Source organism: Sardina pilchardus, chromosome 10, assembly GCF_963854185.1.
Source record: "Sardina pilchardus chromosome 10, fSarPil1.1, whole genome shotgun sequence".
Classification (NCBI taxonomy): Eukaryota; Metazoa; Chordata; class Actinopteri; order Clupeiformes; family Clupeidae; genus Sardina; species Sardina pilchardus.
Window position 1 is genome coordinate 29,783,618 of NC_085003.1, and position 27,505 is coordinate 29,811,122.

General features: G+C 42.4%; 1 protein-coding gene across 1 annotated transcript in view; it reads left to right on the forward strand.

Annotated features, from left to right (window-relative positions):
- Window positions 1-1,091: 1,091 nt before the first annotated feature.
- The window catches only part of zc3h18 (zinc finger CCCH-type containing 18), a 51,939-nt gene continuing 25,525 nt past the window's right edge, over window positions 1,092-27,505 (forward strand). The window contains exons 1-9 of the mRNA XM_062547592.1: window positions 1,092-1,238; window positions 2,222-3,195; window positions 5,510-5,594; window positions 9,218-9,366; window positions 9,703-9,798; window positions 13,796-13,953; window positions 14,981-15,010; window positions 15,513-15,630; window positions 16,847-17,142. Of these exons, the coding sequence (XP_062403576.1) occupies window positions 2,233-3,195; window positions 5,510-5,594; window positions 9,218-9,366; window positions 9,703-9,798; window positions 13,796-13,953; window positions 14,981-15,010; window positions 15,513-15,630; window positions 16,847-17,142 (1,895 nt within the window). The 5' untranslated portion in view covers window positions 1,092-1,238; window positions 2,222-2,232. The remainder of the gene's footprint in view (window positions 1,239-2,221; window positions 3,196-5,509; window positions 5,595-9,217; window positions 9,367-9,702; window positions 9,799-13,795; window positions 13,954-14,980; window positions 15,011-15,512; window positions 15,631-16,846; window positions 17,143-27,505) is intronic.

The window sequence follows — 27,505 nt, forward strand, 5'->3', positions numbered from 1 at the left end:
TATAGCTCCTTACAAAACACTTCCTCATATAATGAAAGTAGCCGTACAATATACTTGTAAAAGCTTTCAAGGCCAGGTGGGGTGACCCGTCCCTTTGCTATGCTTTTAATAAGCATAGCAAAATAAGTAAGAAATTTGGAAAACCTGTTAAATTCATGCACCTTAGAAATTGCCTATATATACACTTCATACACAATGTCTTCGAAGCCTGAATAAAATGGCTGCCACTCATTCTTCACTGCTGCCTCTATGGCTACTTTGCCTATACACGTACGTACACTCGTTGAAAGCCTCAACAAAATGCTATCAATGCAAGTTCTAATGCAGTTAGAATTGTACTTGAATCCAGCTCCTTATACAGCCCATAGGCCTTGATGAGTTATGTCTTAGGTAGCCTATATTTGCTAGGACTTAAATCTGTGTCTTCACTCATGTGTCCTGTGGGGACATCAGGTCAGCAAATGTGAAAATGTCAGTGTATTCTCTTGTCTTTTCCATGTTGAAAAAGACTAGGACATTTAGCCTCTGTGTCACGTAGGCCTAGCCTAGGCTACATAGGCATACCTCTGATTAACTCAAAGAAGTTGTTCAGCCTAGGAAAATGCTTCTGTTAGGCCTACATAAAAAAATCTCATTGTGAGATTAAAATATAGGCCTATCACCTAGATCATTCAAAAACTTTAGCCAGTTAACTAAAAACAGGTAGGCCTGTTTTTTTTTTTTTTTTTTAAATACAAATCCATTTTTTCAAATCCTTTCTTTTGTCATTTTTTTCTCATGCAATCCTGTAAAACCTAGGCTATTTAAATAATTATTTTCGAGTAGCCTAATGCACAGGTGCATGAATTGTTTAGCCTACTTTAGACTTAGGTGTATTATTTGATCTTGTAGCCTACATTTGAACTTGAGTTGTTTGCTCATTAATTTGCTGCTGTTTTTACCATAGACAGTAAAAGAAAGGTGTTTACATGTCATAAAGTAGGCATTTGACGTTTGTCGACTTGATTAACAAATTGAAGTTTGAAATGCAAAATGCACCCGTTAAGTGACACTGTCGTGCACTGATGACGTCAAGGCAATGGCCGCTCTCACTTTGTCGTGCAGGGTTTACAATTTTCTCCGGTAAAGAAAATAACAGAAAATCGGACACATAGAGATCGTCGTCAGGTACAAAAAGAGTGAGACCGGGTAGTTCTTAATACCGAGACCCTGTCTCCCGAGTCGTTCAAGTTGGAAAGGTGAATAAGTGTTATATTTACTTTACTTTTGAGCTCGGAGAAAAGAGGAGGGCTGCATTGTTAATGAAGATCGGACAACCATGCTTCGTAGCCTATTTCAAAGTGGCATTTAAGGATCTAATGCTATACTCCAGTCCAACGTTTTTATGAAGTGAGAGGTCATTTTCACGATTGTTTTTATACTAAGAGAGTGACCATTAGTCACACCTGTGTTTGCAGCCTGCGTTGGCAATATTTGGGCCTTGTGTTGCTAGCTTGCGAAGTAAGCTAGCTAGCTAGGCGTCTCGTTGGCTAGCTAGTTTGTTAGCGGTAGATACCATTAGCCAACGTTTACTTGCTAGCTGCCAACAACCTAACCTATATTGCTTATTTGCCCCAGTAGCTTGCTAGATGCATACTGTTTTTTCGATTTTATATTTGGTTTTTAATAAGTTAACGAGATACATGCATTAGACAACGCTTTCATATGTACGCTGCCATAGTTCGCTAGCTAGTCCTAATGTTAGCTATATTATGAATTAAGTCGTTAGCCTAAAACACTTCTGTCAAAAGGCGTAGCGATAAATTGTTTGGTTTGGCTCGCTCCTTGTGTCGGCAGCGGTGAGTCTTGATTGATAGCTTATAGGGTAACATCATGGTTGGTTATGAAGAGTTGTTATAAGTATATTTGACTCCACATTTGCTTAATTAGACGTAAACGTTAACGTTACCTTGTAAGGTAAGACTTCGGTCTGGTTGATGATAACCAGTGTTAATAATTGACACTTCATTGAAACTCGTCAATGTATGTAGTGTAACTTTATCTTTTTTATTCATATGAAATAGCAAGGTTCACAAATAATGTTAAAATGGCTTATGTTGACTGAAAAGGAATGACGTGGGAAGGATTCATCTAAGTCATGAGCCAGCTTATGATAAGGGTTGCAATGATAGGCAGTACACTTGACATACATGTGACATTTTCTCTGCTAATGGCTTTTCAGAATAAACACTGATGGATACCCCGGAGAGCCCTACCCAGTCCCCACAATCACCAGAGGAGGAGGAGAAGGGCATCTCTGACAGTGAGTTGTTGGATTCACCAGCTGAGCTAGACCAGGCTGTGTCTGATAGTGAGCTGCTGAATGACGAAGATGACGAGGGTCTGGATGAAGACCGAGTTGGCAGAGACTCAGAACTTGAAGATGATGAGGAGGATGAAGGTCTCAGTGGAGCAGCAGTCATGAGAGGAGGAGGAGGTAGTGGCGGTGGTGGAGGTGGCGAACAAGAGAGAGTGTCTGATCCAGAGGAAGATGGGGTAGATCATAGAGATTTGAAGGGTGCCTCTGACCTGCCTGGACACATTGGTGGTATGATGAGTGCCAGCGTGAACGTCCGTCAGTCGGCAGACGAAGACGAGGAGGAGGAGGACGACGAGCAAGAACACGAGCATGAGGAACGAATCAGTCCCGAATCGCCGGACTTCGAGCCCGAGCAGCATAGGCCCCTTGGCCTGCCCGAAGAGGAGGAAGACGACGATGAGGAAGAGCGACCCGGCGGCCCGGCCGCGGCGAGGGTGGAGGGGGATGAGGAAGAGGAGGACGAAGAGGAGATGATGGAAGCGCGCCGACGGCGACGAGGGGTGGTGGTGAGCGACATGAAGGACGAGTCGTCGTCAGTGTCCCGCGAGCTGGACGAACACGAGCTGGATTACGACGAGGAGGTCCCCGAGGAGCCCAGCGTGCCCACGCATCCCCAGGAGCAGCCCGAGGAGGAGGACAAAGAGGAGGAGCGGGACGGCGTGGAGCGGAGCAAGCCGAAGAGGGAGCGGATCCCCATCCTGCCGCCCCCGTCTGACAAGGACGGCCAGCCCAAAAAGCCAGACGAGTCCCGGGGTCCGGAGCGGGGGAGGAGAGACTCCCTTCGAGACAAGAAGAAGGATGAGGACGATGGAGAGATCGATGAGGGGGAGATCGACGTGAGTAACCAGCTCTCTATGTTTTCATTGATTAAGGCCTTTAAAAAAAAAAAAAAAAACTTTAGACTGAATAGATTTTCTAAACACTCCAAACAGGAAAATGTGTAATGGCTTACATGATGAGAGGAGACTTGAAGTGAAGCAAGTAGATGCATGCCTCTCTTAAGTGATCCTTTGAAAATGCAGGCAAGAGCTTGGGAGAAATAGGTGTTTTCAGTCCCATGCTGTGTGTGAAAGTGTGAGTCATGTTTGAATGAATATGCTAATGTGGTTGGCAGAAAATATCATATAACAGAACAAAGTCAACATCAGTATTCACACTGAATATGAATTTCAGTATAAAATTGTAGTGTGCAATGGAAAGGATGAGATTAATTTGCAGCATAGAGAGCAGCACAGCCTATTGGTGTGAAATTCATGGCTCATTTGATCGCATTTGGTGATACCAGCTTGCGAATGACCATCAGTATGTCACTTCACTAAGAAGCGCAAAATGAATGGTCAGATTGTCCATGTATGGCTGCCGTTGCCTTTTACTGGTCGATGGAGTGTCTTATGCTGCTGTTCAGGTTGTTTGCTGTGAAGGCTTGCACCAATCAGACCATAGGCGAGAATGCAAAGTCCATGTTTGATTGTATTGGGCTGGAACTACAAGTGGTCAGTGGGCTATTAGAACTCCAGTCAAAAAAAGATTCGTTTTTGTCCTTTTCCCTTTGTAGACCTTGTTTTTATGTCAATAGTCTCACTAGCAACATCATGCATATAGACTGCTGTGAACCTGCTGCATGACTGTTCATCAGCTGTTACTACGTTATTACTAGAGCTGTGGGGAAGGCCGCTACTGCGTTTGTTTAGCATTTCATGTTATTGATGTAGGCTAATTTCGCAATGTTTCTGCAGCAAAGTTTATTGCTTGGCCTCGCAGAACGCGTTGCCAACCTGACGTGAAATCCGAAAGGTGTGCCGGTATTTAAAGATTCCACACCTGTGTGAAAATTCAGCCTGGTGCTCCTGGAATACTGGTATACCGCCCATCTCGTAGACATGCCTATCCACTCCTCTGTCTGCTCCTGCCAAACAAGGTCAGATGTGCGCATTGGGATGGAGGCCTTGGATCAGGTGTCGGATAGATGGCTGCTTGTTTATTACCTTGTCTGCGTTTCGCTGATCTGTCTGACTCCATTGGATTATTCATATGATTGCAAGTATGTATGCTGATGCTGTGATACCCTGGCTTAGCACACACTGATGCTGGATAGGTGTGGCCAAAGCGGCAGATAAAACAGAGTGGCGACACTCCCATAGACCTCCATAGGAAAAAATGGCAGCGCTTTTTCCAGGCTATTTCCGCGTTATGGGACTTTTTGGAACTATTAACAGCCAATCTCTTGGTCAGTAGTCAGTGAGTTAATTGATTACACCCTCCAGCATCCAGAAGTACATCCAACCCTCCTGCGATTCAGCCATTCAGTGCAGGTTTTTTAGAACTTTTGATCGTGTGGCGACTACATCAGAGAGTGTCACACCTCTCTTTCTATGGCTCTGGGTGTGACTATTCTATACTCACAATCACTGTCTGTGAGTGAGAATAGACTGAGACAGAAGTTTGCGTTCTGTATGGTCTATTAATAAATAAATAAATAAGTTTGAATAGGTTATTTATACTTATTTCAGTGATTATTAAGTTGTCCATTTAATTCTGGCATTAAGGATTTTGCTCAAAACATGCAGACTGTTTTTGCTGTTGAAGTGACACGGGATACCTACTAGGGCAGAAACCGTGTGTAGATGTATCAGTTGTTTGGCTTTGAATTGATGTTTATGAAAATGATGCGATTTACGTAGTTTTTGGTAGGTTATTTTATCAAAAGGACAGCACATGACTGACTGGTTTTGCTGTTTTATGTACAGCAATAAGCAAAAGTTTAGATCCACCAGTCCATGAATCCACCCCTGCTGCATTTGAAAAGAAAATCAAACTTTTATTTCTAATTAGCTTAAGGTTCACTGTCCATTGTCTTAGTCCAACCATTTTCTGTGTTCATATGAATATCAGATTCAAATACTATTGAAGCATTGATGCATCGATATCCTTTTGATTCAATTCGATTTCTCTCTCTCGCTCCCTCCCTCCCTCTCTCTCTCTTTCTTTCATTCTTTCTTTCCTTCTTTCTTTCTTTCTTTCTCTCTCTCTGCATGAATGTTTACCACTCTGTTGAATGTTTAACACTCTGTAAAGCGCCATGAGACATGTGTAATGTTTTGGCGCTCTATAAGTAAAATTGAATTGAATTGAATTGAATGTCATCTCCAGGATGATGATCTGGAGGAGGGGGAGGTCAAGGACCCCATGGATCGCAAGATTCGTCCCCGTCCCACCTGCAGGTTCTTCATTAAAGGTATGTCCTTGGAGGATGTCAGGAGCTGTACATTGGTAAAGGATGTTTGGAGAGGCTGTGCGTCTAGAAACTGCATCAGTAGCTGATTCCACAAAGAAGACACTAAACCTCGTTTGCTCTGCAGGTGTGAATTTCACTCCAGCAGCAAAAAATATTTGCAGGCTAAAGTATTATTTAAGAAAAAAATCATCAATGTGAAAATATGTGGTGTGATATTTTGCACGCTGAAAAGATGCTGTTAAAGGAAGGATAGGAAACGCTGGAAAAAACGCAGCCAGAGAAGTTAGATTCAGTTGAAGTTTACAACAGTAGATCCAGCAGAAGTTCCAGCCACTCCACTTCACAGCACCGGAGCATAATTTACGAGAACATTCGTCCACACTCTCGAGTCAGCAGTGAGGCTGGCAGTGGCATCACCTTCGAGCTGAAATACAGCAACCATGGCGTAAACGTCCACGGCTTCAACCTCATTAGTTGTCGCCATGCATCCTTTCCACTCGACAAGTTCCTCAGCTCTTAACATTATCAGGAGAAAATGTATGGAGGTAAATCAGGTGCAAAAGTCTTGGAATGGAATTTGTGTTCCAGCAATAAGAAATCTGTGAACTTGTAACCTCTGTGTTGTATTTGCAAGGCAGAAGAAAAACAATCTGTCACTTCAAATTCCATGACACAAGTGCACAACTCATTTTCACAGTACACAAGACTTTTGCACCTGATTTACTGTGGTGAAGGTAGCAAGACCATCGTAGTGGGGGGACGTTTAATCTGTGAAGTGTAGCATGGTATTTGTGTACCTGTAATTAGAAAACTGTGAACTTGTAACCTCTATGTTGTATTTGCAAGGCAGAAAAAAAAAAATCTGCGTCTTCAAATTCTATGACACAAGTGCACAACTCATTTTCACGAGTACACAAGACTTCTGCACCTGATTTGCCTCCATAAAAATGTATCTTCCTCAGCTGGAGGCACTAGGTCATCCAGGGATGGCTGCATTAAAACACAAATGTTGGGGACGCTGTGGCGTAGCAGGCTACAGCGCTCGTACCATATACGGGTCCGAGTGCCCACGGGGACCCAGGTACGAATCCGGCCTGCGGTCATGTCCCAATCCCACCCCATCTCTTTCTCCCACTTGTTTCCTGTCTACCTCTTCACTGTCCTATACCAATAAAGGCAAAAGGCCTAAAAGATATAAAAAATGTCAAACTAGTTGGCAGATTAGTAACTGATCATTTGTGACGGCCCATTCCAAATGACTGAATGGGCTTTTAACAACCCTGCAGTTTCTAGAGATGACTGAGATCTTTTGATGTCAGAGCATTTCATCACTTTGGTTGCTATCAGGGTGTAAAGAGGATTTCAGGTAATAACTAAAAAAATAATTCAGAAATGATTCTTAAGAAATTCCTGACCTATCCTACCCTGGAAAGCCACAGTTCTCGCGAGAGCACTATGAATTTGCTCAGCGAGTCACTCTGGCAATCAGTAATTGTGTTAATTAATTTCCCCTTCCCCTGGAGCCTGGCTGCACCAATCACATCGGTGTATCTGATAAAGGCCGGCCACAGGCGAACTGAACAGATGATGACAGTGCTGCGACATCGAAGTCCGACATCATTCAGTGAACACGGGTCGTGTCGTAGTGTTTTCCAGTTGCGTGTAGCGATATTTTGAAATGCGTGCTTGGTGCTGCCCTTGAGTTGGGCCATTTTTCATTACTCATAGCCAGACCCTAAATCTTTTTAGATTTGGGTCTGGATTTCCAGGTTAGACCTATCCTATCTTTAACAAATATATTACGTTTGCACTTGCACTTGTTTCAATAAAGCAAATACAAAATGTGTCAATCAGTGCGTAAGTATCTTTCAGTTGTGATACTTGTTGCTGTTTTCTTCTAAATTGTGAGTCAAGGCGCATTGTAGTATTTCACCACTAGGGGGTGCTATAATCAAAGAAAAGGTAATGCCATTTCTGATCTGTTGTATGACTTATGAACCTAATTGGGCTCCTTTTAATGCTCCCATATGTTTTAAATGATATTGCATATTTTGAATAGTCATGGATGACTGTGAAAGTATACATTTTCATCATTCTATGGTGAAAATAGGATTTACTGGCCTAGAATTCTCTATTTCTGTTGGACTCTTTATGTGATCACCATACTATTCTAGTATGTATACACAGTAATTCGTTTTGCTTGATAAATTATTTATATCCTTCATATACAACAGACTTCCATGCTCTCAGTTCAGTTGCTTGAGATAGTAAAATGCATTTTCACTCTAATGTTGCTGAATGCTCTTGGTGTCCTCTTGGGGGAAGCATTGCACAGCATCTGACACAGTTACAAATGGTCTGATGGCAAGGGTGCTATGGAATCTCCACATTTGCATGTCTGGTGGTATTAGAAAAGTTCAGAAGCAGGGCATCAACTAAGCATTATTCCTCGTAATCGATTTACCTGTAGTCATTCTCGATTAATCAATTATGTCAGAAAATTGTAAGAAATATATATATATATGTGTATATATATATATATATATATATATTCATCAGTGTTTCTCAAATCCCAAGATTTTGTCCTCAATTGCCTTGATTTGTCCACATGGCAAACATATTTAGTTTACTACCATAGTAAGTTTAAGAAACTGTTATCTTTACATTTTGTGTTATTTTACAATGAACAGATTAAAAATGATTATTGATGGTTAACAACTAATTGATTAATTGAATAATTGCAGCTGTCCTACACAGAAAATGTAGTTTCCATAGAAAGCCATGAACTGTATCATGAGGTGTTGTCCAATGGAATGATGAACTCTGGTTGAGGTTGAACTCTGTGCGTGGTATCATTTAAGCAAATGGTATGTTCTTCCTTACACATTTTGCACATCATGTTAAAGATTGTTGGGAGACGCACAAATCTCCCCACATGCGCACTGGTGACTCAATTCTCTCCATGCACCTTGTGTGCTGGACAAAGATGTGGGAGCGTGTCGTAGCCTTTAGACATACCGTAATTTCCCGACTATTAGCCGCGGCTTATACATTGATTTTGCAACCTCTTCAGCTATGAGGTTAATACACAGGGACAGTTAATATGGTATCAATATGGTTTTGTTTCTTTTAACTTGCATAAAACACTGCCCCGCGGCTTATACACAATGCGGCTTATATGAGGGAAATTACTGTACAGTTCATTTGATGATACCTGGGGCTACCTTTTGAGTAATGTTGCTGGGTAATGTTCCTCATTGTTGTGGTTTTGGCATCTTCCCATTGATACTGGCTGATACATTTTTTTCTAGAGAACACAAGTCATCAGTAGGTTAGTCATCATGATTAAATGAATAAATGAAACTGATTATGCGGTTGCTCATTGACATTGCTCAAACAATGGCTGTAGTGGTGTGTCATCATCACCCCTACAGCCATTGCCATTGTGCGTTGGGTTGGCACAATATGATGCCTTCAATGTAGAATAGTAGCACTAGCAGTTCTTTTCACATGTTCTGTTTTTCAGAGAGATTGCATTCCCTTGTGTCACGTGAAAAGAGTAATGCATTCTCTCATTCATTCTTTCTCTTTTCTTCCTGTGTGTGTGTGTGTGTGTGTTGCAGGGAACTGCACCTGGGGTATGAACTGCAGGTTCATCCATCCTGGAGTGAACGATAAGGGGAACTACTCCCTAATCAGCAAACCAGATCCCTTCTCCCACAACGGGGGCCCACCAGGTGGACCTCACCCCCTCATGCCTGCCAGTCCTTGGGTGGGTATTCAACCCCTCAGACAATACTGCACCACATCTCTCAGTCCAACATCCTATTTGTGTTATCGACAATACTGCACCACATCTCTCAGTTCAACATCCTATTTGAGTTATCGACAATACTGTACCACATCTCTCAGTCCAACATCCTATTTGTGTCATCGACAATACTGTACCACATCTCTCAGTCCAACATCCTATTTGTGTTATTGTGTGCTAATGTGTTTGGAATGGGCTTGTGTGTTTTCAAAAAGGCTCCCACCACGAGTAAACAAATGTATTGCTCTCTCTTTCTCTACCCCCATCCCCTGTTCTGTCTTTCTTTCTGATGGTCAGGGTGCACCGGCTGTTGAGGAGCTTCCCCCACCTCCACCTCCTCTGGACCCCCCAGTGGAAAGTGCTTGGGAGAGGGGCCTGAGACACGCCAAAGAGGTATTTTTTAACATTTCATATGCTGTGTTTGCATTTCAGGGTAATCGTAATGTAAGCATTTCATCACAGTTTTTAGCGTTCAGGGTTGGAGACCTCTGTGATGTAGATCGATATGCATACATCTCAAGGATGCCCTCCAAGCTGGTTTGTTGAGGAGTTCATTATTTTCCTGGCTCTTCTAGAATTCTCGAACGATCTATGGTTTCAGTGTTTTTCGTTCAGTCTATTGGGGCTTTTCCACTGCATGGTATCCGCTCAACTCGACTTGTCTCTACTTGCTTTTTTAATCTTTCCATTAGCAAAAACTGGTACCTGGTACTATTTTTGGTATCACCTCCGTTGAGGTTCCAAGTGAGCTGAGCCGGTACGAAAAAGTGACGTTAATGACATTACAGTTGTTTTCTTCAGCGTCGCTATGGTAATCGGCTAGCTGATGGGGGTACTTTATTGCAGTGGAAAACGAACACCCGGTACAACACCCGGTACCAGAGTCGAGTCGAGTCAAACTGATGCCGTGTAATGGAAAAGTCCCATATGGGAAAAATCCCTGAGGGTAATTGTCACACCACGGTACTGAACTCTCAGTTTGCGAACATTCTCAACACATATTTATGACCGTACTCCCCCAGAGCCATCGATACAGATATGTATCGATGGCTCTGCGTACTTTTCTAACAGGTTAACTACAGTTCTCTCAGGTCGTAGTAGCAGTGGAGGCCAACTCACTGTGCTCCTCCTTCTGGCTTCCAGCTCACCACCACTTTTTCTTCCAAGAGCCAACTGGAGGCTCTTTCAGTGGGTTATTCCGACAGTCCATCCTTGGCAACAGGTTGCATACAGGCTGTGTGGGGATTCCTGGCAGCTGACCTCCATGCTGATCTCCCCACCACAAATAAACATGCACAGTTCATTTTGTCACATTTACGATTTTTGAAAAAAAAATTTAAGCTTTTTTGCCTTTATTCAGATAAGACAGTGAAGATGGGGTGGGATCAGGACATGACCGCAGGTCAGATTCAAACCTGGTTTCCCGGTGGACACTTGGACCACAACGCCCCCGACATTTATGACATTTTTGACTTTTTGCACTTGTGCACTTGGCAGTCAGATCAATCACTGGCACAATTTAGACAGACATTTGGATTATTGAACTGTATCGATTCATTGACATTCAAAAGTCGCTTATCTGGGGGAAAAAAACAATCATATCATACCATCATCATATTGCAAATTGCAATATCTGAAAAAGCACAATTAGATATTTTCCCCAAATCTTGCAACCCTACTCAGAAATGGAGCTTCCTTTCCAGCTCAACTCTTATCTCGCATCCATTTGCTGATGAAAGTTGGATGAGCGTGGCTGAGACCAGAGACTCACCTCCCTTTTCCTTTCCAGGTTTCCTCCATCTTTCCTGCTCTAAGATATCTGTGAGCATGAACAGTACTTCATTATGGCGTTATCTGTACCTGCCTTGGGTCAATAATGTCTTGCTTCCTTACAGTATGTGCTTCATGGTTCCTCTTGTCTGCTAAGCAGCTTCCCTCGTGTACCTAGTGTGTCTTCCCCCACCTGTAGTTCATTGGTGCAGGGACACGATCATAGACTGCCCATAGCATGGAGGATAGGAGATCGATCCAAGTGATCTTTTTTTTTGGAGAGGTGCCCTTATCCAGGCTCAAGGTTTGTCAGCAATGCCTACAGTAGTAGATCTTCCTCATCCAGCCAGGGTTGTTCAATGCCCCCCCCCCCCCTTTTTTTGAACACCTCCACCTCTTCTTTTGAACTATAAATGTCACTCTTTAGTCTTCACCTAATAGGGATTTAGTGAAGCAGGAAGGGTTCTTGAGAGTGCGCCCATTCTCTCTTGACCTTCTCTCATCCTTTTTACATTTACATTCACATTTATACATTTGTCAGACGTTTTTATCCAAAGCAACTTACAGTAATATATTAACATTTAAGCTATCACACACACATATATTCACCCACACTGAAACACACACGCACACAGACACAGACACCGTAATATAATACTGTACTTTACACAGACTGGGATTTTCCTTCTTTTTTCGGAATGGACACAGTTTGTTTATGTTGGTGTTTGACCTCCAAGGCCCAATTGTAGAAGTATAATGTGTTTGTGCTCCCTACCTCACCATTGTGAAAGAAGATCAGGTGTCATAGATTTCCTTTTCACACTCTTGCAATCATCCCAGCAGGTCTGCGAGTATCTTCTAAATTTAGTCGATTAATCGACTATTACAGCCGCTTGTCGGCAGTCGGCAGTTGATTAGAATCAAGAATGTATCTGCTACAGGGCAGGGTTTTATGCGAGTTAAAAGAAACAAAACCATATTGATACCATATTAACTGTCCCCGTGTTTTAACCTCATAGCTGAAGAAATTTAGAGTAGGCCTACTCCCAAGTGAGCGTTTTTTCCCCTCACAGTGAAGTTGTAACACAGTCACCCGACAGTGGTCCAGTCTCCATGTCTCCCACATTGATGTCCTCGTTTTTTTTTTTCTTGTTATGAACCAATAACATGGCAGAGTTGACTTCAGAACTTATTAGGGACGCTCTAAGAACGTCCTAAGAACGCTCCTAAGAAGTTATTAGCACTTAAGAGCTTCTTAACGAATCTGGGAAACCTTGCCATCGACAGTGATGAGTAATGCAGGTATGCGATAGGCTAATGTTTACTGATGGCCACTGTCAGGAAAATCTTCCCAATATTAAGACACAAGAACCACAAACAAGTAGTATTTTTCATTAACTACTCTGGCGCCAAGAGGAGAGACATAGAGAGGAAGTGCTTCTCCTCTCCGAAACAGTCTCTGAGCTCTTGGACACAAGAAAGTTCTGGTAACACTTTACTTGACCGGTTCGTTCATAACACATTCATAACAGCTGTCATGAACTGCACGTGAAGCATTCATGACTGTTTCATGAAGCATGACTCAACATTCATACCAACCCTTTCATGAATGTGGAAGACAAAACGTCAAACACTTGTCAAAATAAAAGTCGCAAAGGAGCATTGCTGTCTTTTTTGTTTTAGCCAACCTGATCATGTCACATCTTGGTCAACGGGGAAGTCCAGTGTCCAGGATAATTTAGTTTGTCTGTTTGTTTATTTTATGATAGTAACCTCTGAAGAATGCAAAATTGTCTATAAAACAGGAATGTCCAACCATTCAGAGACAAATGGTCAATAGCCTAGTTCACTTCCCAGTATGATGAATACTTCACAACTTGTATAGATAGATAGATAGATAGATAGATACTTTATTGATCCCCAAGGGGAAATTCAAGGTCCCAGCAGCTTAAGACACCACACACAACAGTAAAGTGACATTTGAAGTAGACTTCATAAAATATTCATGAGATGTTTACAAACACTGGGGAGGATTCATAATACCCTGTATATGGATTACTTCGTTTTCGTCATTTTGTCTTCCACATTCATGAAAGTGTTGGTATGAATGTTGAGTCACGTTTCATGAATCAGTCATGAATGCTTCATGTGCAGTTCATGACAGCTGTTATGAATGTGTTATGAATGAACCCGTCAAGTAAAGTGTTACCGCGCCATCCTAACTCCCTAAATGTCTTATCTTTTCCAGGTGCATAGCTTTCCTGTGAGTCTCCCAAGTGAAACTGTGAATAACAAGTTATGAATAACAACTCTGTGAATAACAACTCTGATGCACACAAGTGAAGTTAATAATGATAATAGTTATATGCATTTCTTTGTCAGCCACACTGTTTTAATCGTTATAAGTGTTCGCTGCAGGTTTTGGTGATTCCAGTTGAATTCTTTAGCTAAGGACAGAACGAAAAATGTGTGTTTATGAATGTTTGTGTATGTTTACTTTCGTGGTCAAGGCATCCTAGCTGCCAACTGACACCCGTTGCTGCAGGCTGCTGTAGCTTATTTGTAGCTGCTGGGATTGACCAAAGCCCTTCCCCCCTCCCTCTCTCTCTGTTTGCACCAGGTGCTGAAGAAAGCCACCATACGTAAGGAGCAGGAGCCCGACTTTGAGGAGAAGCGCTTCAACGTGACCATCGGCGAGGACGAGCGTGAGTTCGACAAGGAGAACGAGTTCTTCAGGGAGCGTGGCTACCGTATCACCCGGGAGATCCGAGAACCAGGGTGAGACCTCAGGCCGCAGTCCGTTAGTGGGTGATGTGAGTCGCCATAGCAGAGGATGATATTTCCATAGTAATACACACGAGCACTATACTATAAAATAAACGAAAGCATTTATCAGCGGTTTGTTCGCACTTGTAGGTCACCAGACCTTTTTACAGCGGTGACCATAGTGAAAGGGTTCCCATGATCATGGAAAAGCTTTAAAAGTCAAGGAATTGTAAAATCCCATTTTATGGAATCCCAGAAATCCATTTAAAGTTTCGAAAAATCGTACCAGGAACATAGATAGGATGCATAATATCACAAGAATTCACATCCTTCATAGTTCTAGAATGGAAGGGGAGAGTACAGATTTGATTCAATCTTGTTATTTAAAGGAGACATGTTGGGACTTATTTGTATTCAGTCGATACATACCCTTCGTGCGCATGGTTACTCAGTCTGACGCACCCACGGCTAGCCTATCTTAGCACAGCGCAGCACAGGTGCCTCAAAGTGGCTGGCACTCTATGCTTCATAGTACTTCTGAATGACTCCATTGCAGCTTGTTGCTTTGTTATGATTTAGACATGGAAAGAGGAAGGTGCAGAAAATGCTCTAGGTGCAGCAGAAGATCTCCGCCACCAAACAAACGTGTATGTCTGATCTGTTTGTTTGACAATGGGATTCATTTGTAGGCCTGTAAGTAAAACATGATGACGTTCATGGGAAAACAGGATGTTTATTTGGTTAATGCAGCTTAAATCTTTAGTCACAAAGTCACGAAGCATGTGAATGAATTGAAAACATTCCCCGCTTTCAAAGTGCCTCCTACACTCAAAATGTAAATGAACTCTAATGCCACCAGGTGTGTGTGTGTGTGTGTGTGTGTGTGTGTGTGGATGTGATGAGGTGTAATCTGTTGAGTTTCACTGACCTGTGGGTGGTTTGAGTCAGTGGCACACCTCTATTAATATCCTCCTCCTCCTCCCCCACTCTTTGAAAGAAAGAAAGATTAAATAAATGTTTTTCATGCTTGTTTTTACAGGGACATCGAGTTCAGAGAGCTAGGCTACGGGTGAGTACAAAGGCCCAGATGGTACATCAACTACTCTCACTATGTCATCTCTAAATGTTCACGTCACCACTAACTTATCACCTCTGACATCAATGATCAATGATGCTGTTCCTGTTCTGACACGTGTGTGTGCGTGCGTGCATGCGTGCGTGCGTGCTCAAAAGACATATTTATATTCTCAACTATAGGGAAATCCCGAGAGCAAATTCCCTTCAGTGCTGCTTTAACACAAAAATAAGGAGACTCTTGAGAAGAGTTTTGAAAGTGTAATGAGAAGAAAGTACAGATTATTCTATGAAAATGTAGGGGTGTAAAGTAGAAAGTTGTAATAAATACTCCAGTAAAGTACAGATTCCTGATCATACTGATTAAGTACAGTTCTTGAGTATAGTACTGAAGTATTTGTACTTAGTTACATCCCATCTCTTTTGTGTCTGTACACATTTGTGTTTTTGAATATGTGTTTTTTTTTTTGTCTGTGTTGTGTGTGGCTGCTTGACAGAAATGACCCTTACGCTGACCCGTACTATGACTACGAAATGGAGGCCCTTTGGAGAGGAGGCCAGTACGAGAACTTCAGAGTGGAGTACTCTGAGACACCTTTACCATACCACTACCCAGTGAGTACACTCAGAGTCCCCCGAAATCCCCACTTTAGTGCTCGGAATGCAAAACTACAACTGAAGTGTGTGTGTGTGTGTGTACATAGGTTGGCGGTCCATGGACTTTGCATTGGGGGACTATATAAGACTAAGGCTAAGCAGCTAGTAAAATACTGTTCCATATCAGCAGTTATAGGTAGCATGTTTATTTGGAAGAGACAATGTTTCCTATACCCTTGATCCTGTAAACTCATGATAGATTGCTGAGCTGCTTTAATCTACTGGATTTATTCAGGAGATTTGATTCCTAATGTACTTGACTTGAGTGGAATCAAATAAAGTACAGTGAGGAGAAAATGTATTTGATACCATGCTAAAGTTGCCTAAAAAGAGGAATATAAAATCATCATTTGACAATTGATCTTAATGTCTTAATTAAAAAATTGAGTAAAAATAAAACCGCTAAGTACCCCAATTTTCTTTGTGATCGAAGAATGTTTCGTAAATAAATAAATGTTCTTCCTAAATGCTAGGGGGAAGGAAGTATTTGACCCCCAATGTAACCCTATGGGAATTTTCACTTAGGGTTAACATAGGGGCAGGCAGATTTTTATTTTTTAAGGCCAGCTATTTCATGGATTCAGGATATTATGCATCCTGATAAAGTTCCCTTGGCCGTTGGAATTAAAATAGCTCCACATCATACATACCTTTCACCATAGCTAGAGCTTTTTCCAGTAGGCCTATTAGCCTGTTTGGTGCTCATTGAGCTCAATGCAAATCAAACAGGCTAATAGGCCTACTGGAAAAAGCACCATGCCAATCTCTAGCTATGGTCAAGGGAATGTGATGATGTGGGGCTATTTTAATTCCAAAGGCCAAGGGAAATTTATCGGGATGCATAATATCCTAGATCCATGAAATAGCTGGCCTTTAAAAATAAAATCTGCCTGCCCCTATGTTAACCCTATGTGTTAAATTCCCATAGGGTTACATAGGGGGTCAAATACTTCCTTCCCCTAGTATTTAAGGAAAACATTTATCTATTTACGATACATTCTTCAATCGCAAAAAAAATTGGTGTCCTTGGCGGTTTGATTTTTACTCATTTTTTGAATTAAGGCATTAAGATCAATTGTCAAATGATGATTTTATATTCCTGTTTTAGCATGGTATCAAATACATGTGCTCCTCACTGTATATAAAATGTGTGTGTGTGTGTGTGTGTCTGCAGGAGCGAGAGCGTGAGCGAGACCCTCGCGAACGAGACCCTCGCGAACGGCACCGCGAGAGGGAGCGTGAGCGCGACCACCGCGAGCGGGAGCGCCGGCAGCGGGAGCGGGAGCGCGAACGAGAGCGCGAGCGCGAGAAGGAGCGTCTGCGGCGGAAGGAGGAGTGGGAGCGCGACCGGGTGAAGCGCGACGACAAGGAGCGCCCGCCCCGCGAGAGGCCACTCCGAGAGCCCCGCGACAAGAAGGATGACAAGGACAAGCCCAAAGTGCCCCGGTCCCCTGGCGCCATGCCACCCAGGTAAGGAGGACACACCTCCACACACTACCTACTACACCTGCATCCCGTCAATCGCACTGGCAACAGAGACACTGACATGACAATGCAATTATACCAACGGTGGGAGGTGTAAACTGTAGAGGTGTACCAATCAGATGTCTACCGTAAACAGTCATTTCGATTGCAGTGTTAACTTTACTCTACTCTTGTCTTTTTGGTAACATATCCTCACAAACTGCTCTATCACAGAACACAGAGACAAAACTCAGAGCACTGAGAGAAAACACAGAACTATTGCATTGTGTAACTAACTTTTTTTTGTGGCATTTTTTTGTGCCATTTGTGGCGTTATCTAGTAACTTCTATCACACATGCTTTGTACGTAAATGTCTTTTAATATGTAGGCCTATTTGAGGACAGCAATACTCTCATGGCCTGTTACGTTTTAACTGATACTTATCACAAAATATCACATATTTACATTTCCCAAAGTTTACTTTTCTAAGTGCTATCATAAAGCCTGTCATTTGAAGTTTGTGAAGTGTAATGTTTTCCAGTCATAGATGGCGCCCTCTGTTTGATTAAAGTTAGTAGCACTAGGGTCTATTTTAAGGTTTGCAGGATAGAACAATGCATTTTTTTTGTTTTGTTTGTTTTTCCACTGTTTTGTGGGCTGGACGGACGCTATATGCTGGTAGGGTATTGAGCAGCAAAGGGACAGCAAAAGGGATGCCAAGGGATGATTCAATATTTCCTCCCTTAGAATCGATAGACCAGAACATTCCAATAATTCATCATATGCTTCATTAGCCCGAATCTTGAATAGATAATCTCTTATCCATATACCACACCTTGCACTATGTCAGCATCAACTGTTCCACTGCCAAGACCCAACACAGGAAAGACTAGATAAATCACTTTTGCCACCACATCTGTTGACTATGAACAATTGTGTGTGAGACATAGTGGTCATATTTTGTATGCTATGTGGTACATCTAGTTGTTTACTTCATTGTTCCTGTGATGACTAAGTTATGACGATACTTAGATAATGAAGAGAGAGGAATGCCGGTGCAACACAGATGTCTTCTTTAAGATTTATTTAAAAGATACTTAGATAATGCTGGTGTATTCTTTGAGGCCCTGAAAGGAGAATTTCGGTTTTGGAATTTCAGCAGTCCTTGGTGACCTCGAGAAACCCTTTTGTATTTAAATACTGCAGGTGTATTCCTGGAGGTATTCAATCAGTACACTTCACTTGCTGTATCAGATGGATCACTTCTCTGTGCACTCAGAGAGCTGCGTGCCTAGTCAGTCCATTCTCCTGTAACGGCCCCACTTTAACTGGTTCAGATGGGTCTGCTGAGGTTTCTGGTTTCAGATGGTCCAACTGTATTAGTTGTCGTTTGCAGCAGCATGGATAGCAAGACCACACACACACACACACACACGCACACGCACACACACAGCACACGATCTGAATTGGGGATGCTACCATGGAAACTTTGCACAGGTGAAGTGTTGACGGGAACATGAAGAATGGGCCTCACTAGCACAGAAAAGAAATATGCAGAAAAGTGATACAAGCCATTGTGAACAAGAAGAATTGAAAATCTGGATGAAAATGGGTCTTTCGTGTCCATAAGAATGGCCCCCTCTTCCTCCTCATGGTGTTAATGACTTTGTTCAATTATTTTGAATTTTGAGCTCACAAGATCCTATTGAATGCACCATCTGTCTCTCTCTGGTCTTTCTTCTCTCTCTCTCTCTCTCTGTCATGCACTCTCTCTTTCTCTATGTCATGCGTGCTTGCTCTCTCTCTCCCCTCTTTCCCCTCTCTGTTTTCTCTCTTTGTCCGGATGAAGCGCTGTCGCTTTGTCTTTGTCATGCTCTCTCTCTCTCTCCCCCTTTCTCTCTCTATCTCTCTCTATATCTAGCATTGATTGAGTACATTAAGCTCTACATTAAGCCAGTGATGTTCCTCAGGAGATCAGGATACGACTGTGTGCAAGTGTTATTGCAACACCAACTCACCATAGCAGAGAAGAGTAGAGGGAGAGGTTGATTTGCATGAGGCTGGAAGCCTGAAAACCACAGTATCACTAAACGCTCCTGTATGGAGTGTCAGAGGCTTGGGCGGAAAAACCCCCAATAAACAGGTGGATGCTTCCAAAAGCACTAATGGTGTATTTTCCAAATGGATTTTCCCCAAGTGTGGAATTTTCATTCAAACACGTTTCTTTTAGGATGTGATGGGAGATTATGAGATCTGTTGGTGTAGTATTGAACAGGGTGTAGTCAGACTCCTCAGTTGGATTTTGGAGCTTAGCAATGACGAGGCCCAACAGGTGTGAGCGGAAGTACCAACCTTTGACTCATGCAGGTGTGTGTGTATGAGTGAGTGAAAGTATAAAAGGTCGAATTAACGGATTCTCTGATTTCCGCATGCTGATGTGATGAGTCAGGTTGTTTATCACTCTGCTTTAATGATATGATTGTCTGGGAGTTCGGATTTGATGACTGGCCAATATCAGGGAGAGGTTTGACATTCTCAAACAACACACATAGCAAAGGTGCAGATCCTTATGATGCACCTCCCTCTCGCTGAGTGTGACCATGGGCGTCAGAGGCATTTCAAACCTGGGTGGGACAAATGGGGCGAGGGGGGGGGGGGGTAACCTGACTTTCGCCAGATCCTGTAGTTCGCTGTCTGCTTCACACCAGGATCTGGGACTTCTCGATAGGAGATGTATTTCTGAAGGCGGGTCCTTGTAAAACATCCTCGCATGTGATTCGATAAACCACTGGCCTGTTATCTTGAATGACGTGCTAGGCTTCTTCAAGCTCTTGCCAAACCCGGTCGGAAGAAGAGTAAAAACATCCTTGCCACCAATAAATGTCTTCAAAACTATTCTCTGTTAATCTTTTAAAGAATGAATACTCGATAGATTCTACAAAACGGTTGAAATAGCAGAATCAATGTCAGCACAAGACTCCTCGCTGCGTGCCGCCATTGTTATTTGAATCAAACACTCGCTTCGGCGCTCCTGATTGGTTGCTTATTTTTTGATCACTGGCCCAGGGGTTTGGATTGCCCTCGCGTCCAGACCCTTGTGTGGAGCTCAGCGAAACGCCTCTGGTGGAGCATGGCGGAACTACAAGGGTCTGGCGAGAGTCAGGCTAGGGGGGGGGGGGGGGGTTCTGGATGTCCTCCCTCAGAAATAGTTTTAACTCAGTAGATGGGATTTCCTTAATTCCGGTGCATCAGGTGACCTACTAGAGAAGGCTGATGCCTATTTTCGTTCACATTACGTCTTGACTGCATAAGCAAACCTGTTTGAGCTGTCCTAACCTGTTATAATGGCAACCATGGATGTGATGTGACTAGGGATGTTAACCGGTGACTGTTTGACCGATGGTTGACCGTATCCACGTTAGCCGATCAAAGTTGTCGCTAGTCGGTTAAAAAAAAAAAAAAAACATCTCTAAATTAGGCTATTATTATAGACAGTGGACTAAACGCTACTACAGCTAGCCATCTCATTCCAAGGTCTTTTTTGCGTGAAGTTAACAAATTATCCCTCACACTCAATTTGTAATAACTCGCCTGCTTGTAGGCTACTTAATAAACCAATAAAAACATTCGCACGCATGCCTTGGCCGGTGCGTCTTTTGCAATCTGGAGGTGCCCGTTTTATCCATTGGTTTTTATCGTGTTGCAGCAACTTTCCGCATAAGATGGGCTTAGATTTGGAAACACATTACATCTACATTTCAGGAAGGGTCAGGAAGGGTCAGCAATGGTAACAGATAAGGTAATGATGATCATCTTTCTTTATTATTGTTAGTAGGCCTACTTCCTCAAACTATAGCGGGGTCTCCTCGGAGCTGTCATTTTCTTAAGTGAGCCGCGGCAATTTCAGTTTCAAATGAGCTTCTAACGCTAGACAAACGCCTTTATTTGCAACGCGATCACCTTGTACCCAAACCATTTCGAAACGAAGGAGCCATTTGTCCTCCACTTATTTACAAGCTCCTTGGTTTGCGGGACTCATGTTTCGCGCTCTAGGGGATTTTAAAAACAGTGACGTGAGTGAAAGTGCGGCGCCGCCACCGGGGCTGTGTGTGTGAGCGGGGGACAGAGAGATGCGACAGAGTTGCAAAACTGCGTGGCTGTTATTACAAATAGCGTAGAATATTTTAAACGAATCGGTTAACCGGTTTCAACCGGCTAATGAGGCTCGGTGGTCGGTCAAGAAAATTAGTAGTTTTCGCCATCCCTAGATGTGACTAGCGAGGTGGCGGGCTTCCCAGAGAGTCTGCCCCATCAAATGGCGAGGAAGTTCAGTTTTTTTGGCCATTAAAACGATACAATGCTGAGCTGCCTTCATGGATATTTGCAATCTTTTCAACGCCCTTGCATCTTCTTCAGAGTCAAGCTTACAATTTTTCTGTAGGTATAGCCGCACCCACTGGTAATTAACTGTTAGTAGCATTGGTAGCATCAAGAGTGGGTTTTCTTTTCTCTGTTAGCTTTACATTTTAGATATGGTTACGGAATGCCAGGAAGACAGTGCAAATTAATTGACAAATGCCCGTTTCTCTATATTTGTCACAAATAAAGAGGTTTGGATGTCCATTTATTTTTTAGGTATCATTTCAATCTGATTGAATTCGGATTTACCTCCCACACAGTTTCTGTCTCTGGGGAAAACGCCTCGCCCACACTGTTTGAAACGCTTCCTTGGCACACGCTGATGAAACCGGCATTGTGCCCACATGTCTTACCTTGTGTAAACTTCTGCATTGCGAAGTCTTGTGCCACAGGTGCTCATGGTCTCCCTCCTCGTTGTTGTACCCTGTTGTTGATGTTAGGTCAGTATGCTGGCAGTGTGCAGGTTGTTGGCCGGTTGGCAGTGCCGTTTGTTTCCGCGGCTCTTCTCATTTCATGCTGAACAACAGGTTTGGCTGGGAAGGAATGGAGGACATTTCTCCATACACTGAATGATTGCCAGAGATTGGTTTCATGTAGAGGAATTGCCCCTTTTACACAAAATTGCAACAACTTGCTCTTTGGCGTGGCATAGGCTGTGTGGGAACCTGTTGAGGTTAAACTAGGAATTTTCCACTAAAGGGGGCCAATGAATCTCACATGATCAGACCCCATCAGAGGGCTCAGAACCCAGGATTAGGGCGAATCAGAATTATTTCCCAATTGGTTCTACAAATAGATGAGTGAATGACTGTAAGTTAACCTCACCAAGTCATATTGCACAGTCTTGTCAAAGAACGAAAAAAACATCATTAACCCGTTACTATTATTTAGATAAACGTTTCTGTTCAGGAACATAAAAAAATGTGAAGTTTCTGGTTTCATTTCTGTTCCTAGCAAAACATCAAAAGTTTCTGGTTTTCGCTTCGGGTTCAAAGCCTTGCCCAGGAGCCTTTCTCAAGAGGTGTTAACTCTGGCTGTTTTCGAAAGTCGAGCATGCTCCCTTGATGGAATGCTTTCTTGCGAGTCGGGTTCTATAAAGATGAGTCTAGAGGCCTCCCTAGTATAGTGTTCTCAGGCTCTACTTTGGAACAGACTCAGTGTTTCCCACAGATTAGAAGGCAATGTGTGGTGGTCGCCCTACGTCTGACGGGGGGGGGGGGGGGGGGGTGCGCACCCATATTTTTCATTGCATCGCCTTTTTATCGCTCTCCTTTCATATAATGTAACTTTTTTTTTTTTTACCAACATGTGAAGCTTGTCTTTATTTGAAACACACACACATTATGTAATTATTTACATTATATAGGCCTATACTGACATTTCTGATATTCATAACAGCAAACTTTATGCAGATTAGCCTACTATTCATATTACAACTCCACTTCTTAAATTCAGCGTTCTGGTAGAAGCCTCAAAATATTGTAAACATAGCAGGCTAAGCTTATCATACTCTACTGGTTGGACTGTTCAGTTTCCCCACATGTGTTTAAGTTTCAAGGTAATACTTTTTCTCCTTGGGACAGGCCCTTTTACGTCTTGGAGTTGAAAACATTGTTGGTCAGTCAACTTGAATGCAAGAGTTTTAATCAAATGTCTGCAGTATAGCCTACTAATGATGCTAACCGAATATAACAGTAATTTAGGTAGTCGTCTTCTGTGCGTCAATGCGTCCACGATTGTGAATGTTTTATTTGGATTAAATGTGCATGTGGAGGGCGGCTGTCCATTGAGCGCGCACGAGAGCGGGCCAAGGAGAAAAAGTTTACTTCTACTGTTTGGTAAGTTGCACGCATAGACTACAAACGTTGCGGGAGAACTTTATGCTTCTACCCGAGCAGCGTCAGGTGCATCAGTGCGACCACCGACCACGCTTCCAGGGATGATCTCGTTGGTTTTCATGGAGACGGACAGCCGCGGTGTGCACGGAGGTGTGTGTGTGTGTGTGTGTGTGTGTGTGTGTGTGTGTGTGTGTGTGTGTGTGTGTGTGTGTGTGTGTGTGTGTGTGTGTGTGTGTGTGTGTGTGTGTGTGTGTGTGTGTGTGTGTGTGTGTGTGTGTGTGTGTGTGTGTGTGTGTGTGTGTGTGTGTGTGTGTGTGTGTGTGTGTGTGTGTGTGTGTGTGTGTGTGTGTGTATATATATATATATATATATATATATATATATATATATATATATATGTGAGTGAATGAATGAATGAATGAATGAATGAATGAATGAATGAATGAATGAATGAATGAATGAATGAATGAATGAGAGAATGAGAGACAGACGCGCGAGTGACAGAGAGGGAGCGCAGGGAAAGGAAATTCAGCTTTACGAATGCTGCATGTTTTTCAATAGCGTTTCAAAATAAGAATAAATAAATAAATAAATAAAAGAATAACGAAACGCAATATGTGGCGGCCGGTGCTGAATCTGTGGCGCACCGCCACAAATTTGTCTATGTGTGGGAAACACTGGTATAGTCGTCGTGGGCGTCAGCACAGTTTCGCCGGAGTGCTGCCACTTTTAACGGCAAGCTTCTGTTTCAGCCGTTTCGATGCTTGTCATCACAGAGGATTATGGGTATTTTGTTCACTTGAGGATCCACACATGCACCCTTGAAATTCTCAGAACGAAGGGTGTGGATGTTGGGGTATTCTTGACATTGGAACAGTGCTCGGTGGAGTTGGATGACGTGGCTATAGTGTAAAGGCGATAGTGTACTACTGTCTTGTGAAATATGAACGATATGAATGTGTTGCAGGCAAGCACACACACACACACACACACACACGCTCACAAGCAAGCAAACATACACACACTCTCTGTCTCACAAGCGAACCCACTCACATACACACGCACGCACACACGCATGCAAGTACGCACACACACCTAGAACCTAGATAACCCCCTCATACTCCTACAGCTACACACATACAGTACTCACAAGCAAAACAACACACACACACACACACACACACCATTAAAAAAAAAAGGCACAGCTAAACCTTGTGGAAAGCCTTCCCAGAAGAGTTGAAGCTGTCATAGCTGCAAAGGGTGGACCGATGTCATATTAAACCCAATGGATTAAGAGTGGGATGTCACTGAATTTCTTATGCGTGTCAAGACAGGTGACCCAATACTTTGAATATCGTCGGTCTGCGGAAACATAAATAGGCGTTTCTATCTAAGTCGGAAACACCCCCTTTTCTTTTTTAACATCCGGTCTAACGTGTATGTCAAAGTAAGGGCACAGCCCGCTTTCCATTAGCATTGAACCAAACTTAGTAAAGCAGAACTAAGTTTAAACGCAATCCAGCAGAAGAAGTTGAAAATGGTTGTGCAGTGCATTGTTGTAGGCCTACTTGTTAAATAGATTATCCGTTATGAAAAAAATGTATTGTACTGCAGTATCACGACAGTATTCCTATAATAATTACACATCAACGCCTACAGTTAATGCAATTATTTGGATACGAAAAAAACGATATTCATAAAGTTACCACTGCATAAGCACCATGCTACTGAATTGTCAAAAGTCAGTTCTTTATTGGCCATTTGTGCATAAACCATAGACAAATTGGAATTCTTGTGCAGGCCCTTCAAGTCAAATATTTAAAAGCAGACATGACAAATATTTAAGAGCATACATGACAAAAACATGATTCATACAAGACATCAGGCAAACATTGACGTCAAATTATACTGTGTACCCAGTCTAAGAATAGCCTACAGTCCAACAGAGGCAGAGTAGTTTAAGTGCTACAGTAGCCTACAGTGCAAATCCTGCGTCCCTGAGACTGTGTGTGTGTGCGTGCGCAAGTGTCACACATCCAAGATATTGCACCCTGTCCCATGTGGATACAAGTGCATACTTCTCATATTGCAGTTTAGATATTGCACAGTTGTCCCATTGATATTGCACCGGATTTCCATATTGCTCAAGATATAAACATTTTCCCATAATAATATTGATATTGCACATGATCCCCACATTCCAGTTAGAATATTACTCAGTCACATTGTTGCTGCACAGTTGTCCCACTAACAATATTGCACCTGATTCATATTGCACATTGTCCCATTAATAGTATCGCACAAGATATTGCACATTGTCCCTAGTATTGCACATAATCTCCACATTACACTGACAAAGTATTGCACATTGTCCCCTTGTTAGCCTTGCATGTAGTCCCATATACAGTACAGTATAAGATATTGCATATTGCCCTTATTCCCCTTTGTAGTATTGCACCTTTCCCATATTCCACATGTTTACAGGTTTGTCACAAGTTGTATGTGCAGTGTTTGTGTCTGAACAGAGAGTGAGCTGGGTGAAAGGAGTCTTTGATGATTCTCTCTGCTCTCTTCTGGCAGCGCTGTGCATACATGTTTTCTATAGAGGGAAGTTTTGTTCTTATGATCCTCTCTGCAGACTTTATAACATGTTGTAGAGCCCTTCTCTCAGCCTGTGTGGTGTTTCTGTACCAGACAGTGGATTGTAGGATAGGCCTACTGTACAATACAATATTGGACACAAAAATGCTGCAGTAGTGTCTTCCCTTCACTCCTTTGTGAGTCACAAATCAGCTGGCAAAGCATTACAGTCTCATAATATTGCTTTGCATTTACAAGGATTTAGCTCAACAATACACAAACCTAACACATCATTCCCCCCTCCCCATTGATCCTCCATCCCTGCAGCACCCTCTCCGATGAAGTAGTCCATAGGCTGACTACAGTCAAATGTCTTTCACTATTCCCAGGCTGTGTATCCCAACAAATTAAAAATATTGATTAATATCCTGGTCATTGAGCAAATGTGTTTAAGGTATATGGAGCATTATGTAATCAGACAGCATAGCGCAAGTTCATACTCAATATGGATTGTTCAATAAAGACACAACAACCATTTATTTGCAAAGTAGCCTAAACTTTATTATAGGACAAACCCAGAAGAGATCAACTTTTTTCATGTTTCATAACAGTTTAAGCACCAAGCATGCATTTTCCCAACTTTTGTTAGAGAACAAATGTGCAAATGCGCAATGCTGTAGATTTCGCCAATACTTTGTTGTAGAACAAACACAGAAACTTCTGCAGGCCATGCAAGATAAAATAAATAAAAGTAAAACAAAATCTTGGCCTGTGTGTACATTTGTATTTGTAGATCACATATTCTGAACAACAAAAGAATAATTTGTAGATCACATATTCTGAACAACAAAAGAATAATTAAATAAGAAATAGATATAAACATCAAATAGCCTGCTAACGTTACATGAAACAATTGAATGGCAACTTCACTTCATTACTAATAACATTACTTTCAGAACCTTTTGTAATTTCAGAACCAATCCATACAGTTTCATAGAAGACCATGATACAGGGCTAAGGGCTTAACTATCAATCTCATACATACCTCCATAATGTACCACCGTTTTCAAATGGCTCTGCATGTGCGTTTCCACCCTGGCATAGTCACCCTTGTACTCTGGGCAGAAAGGGCAGTGGAGCAGCGTGCATCCTGGGTCTAAACAACTTCGTAATTGCGGCTGCTGACCGCTAGACAGTATGGAAGAATGTAACTGCAGTGATAGGAAGACATATGGAGAACATTAACTTATTAGAGAACATTATCCAACTTCTGCTAAGATTCTAGTAGTGATCAACTAACAGGCCTCTAAAGTCAAACTGACTATTCATGGATTTCATCAGGTCCCTTTCCACAGGTGTATACAATCAAGCACCTTGATTATCAATGCAGACTGCATGGTGCTTGATTAATACACCTGTGCAAAGGGACCTGATGAAACCCATGAATTCAAGTCCATTTGCACAGGTGTATTAATCAAGCACCATGCAGTCTGCATTCATAATCAAGGTGCTTGATTGTATATACCTGTGT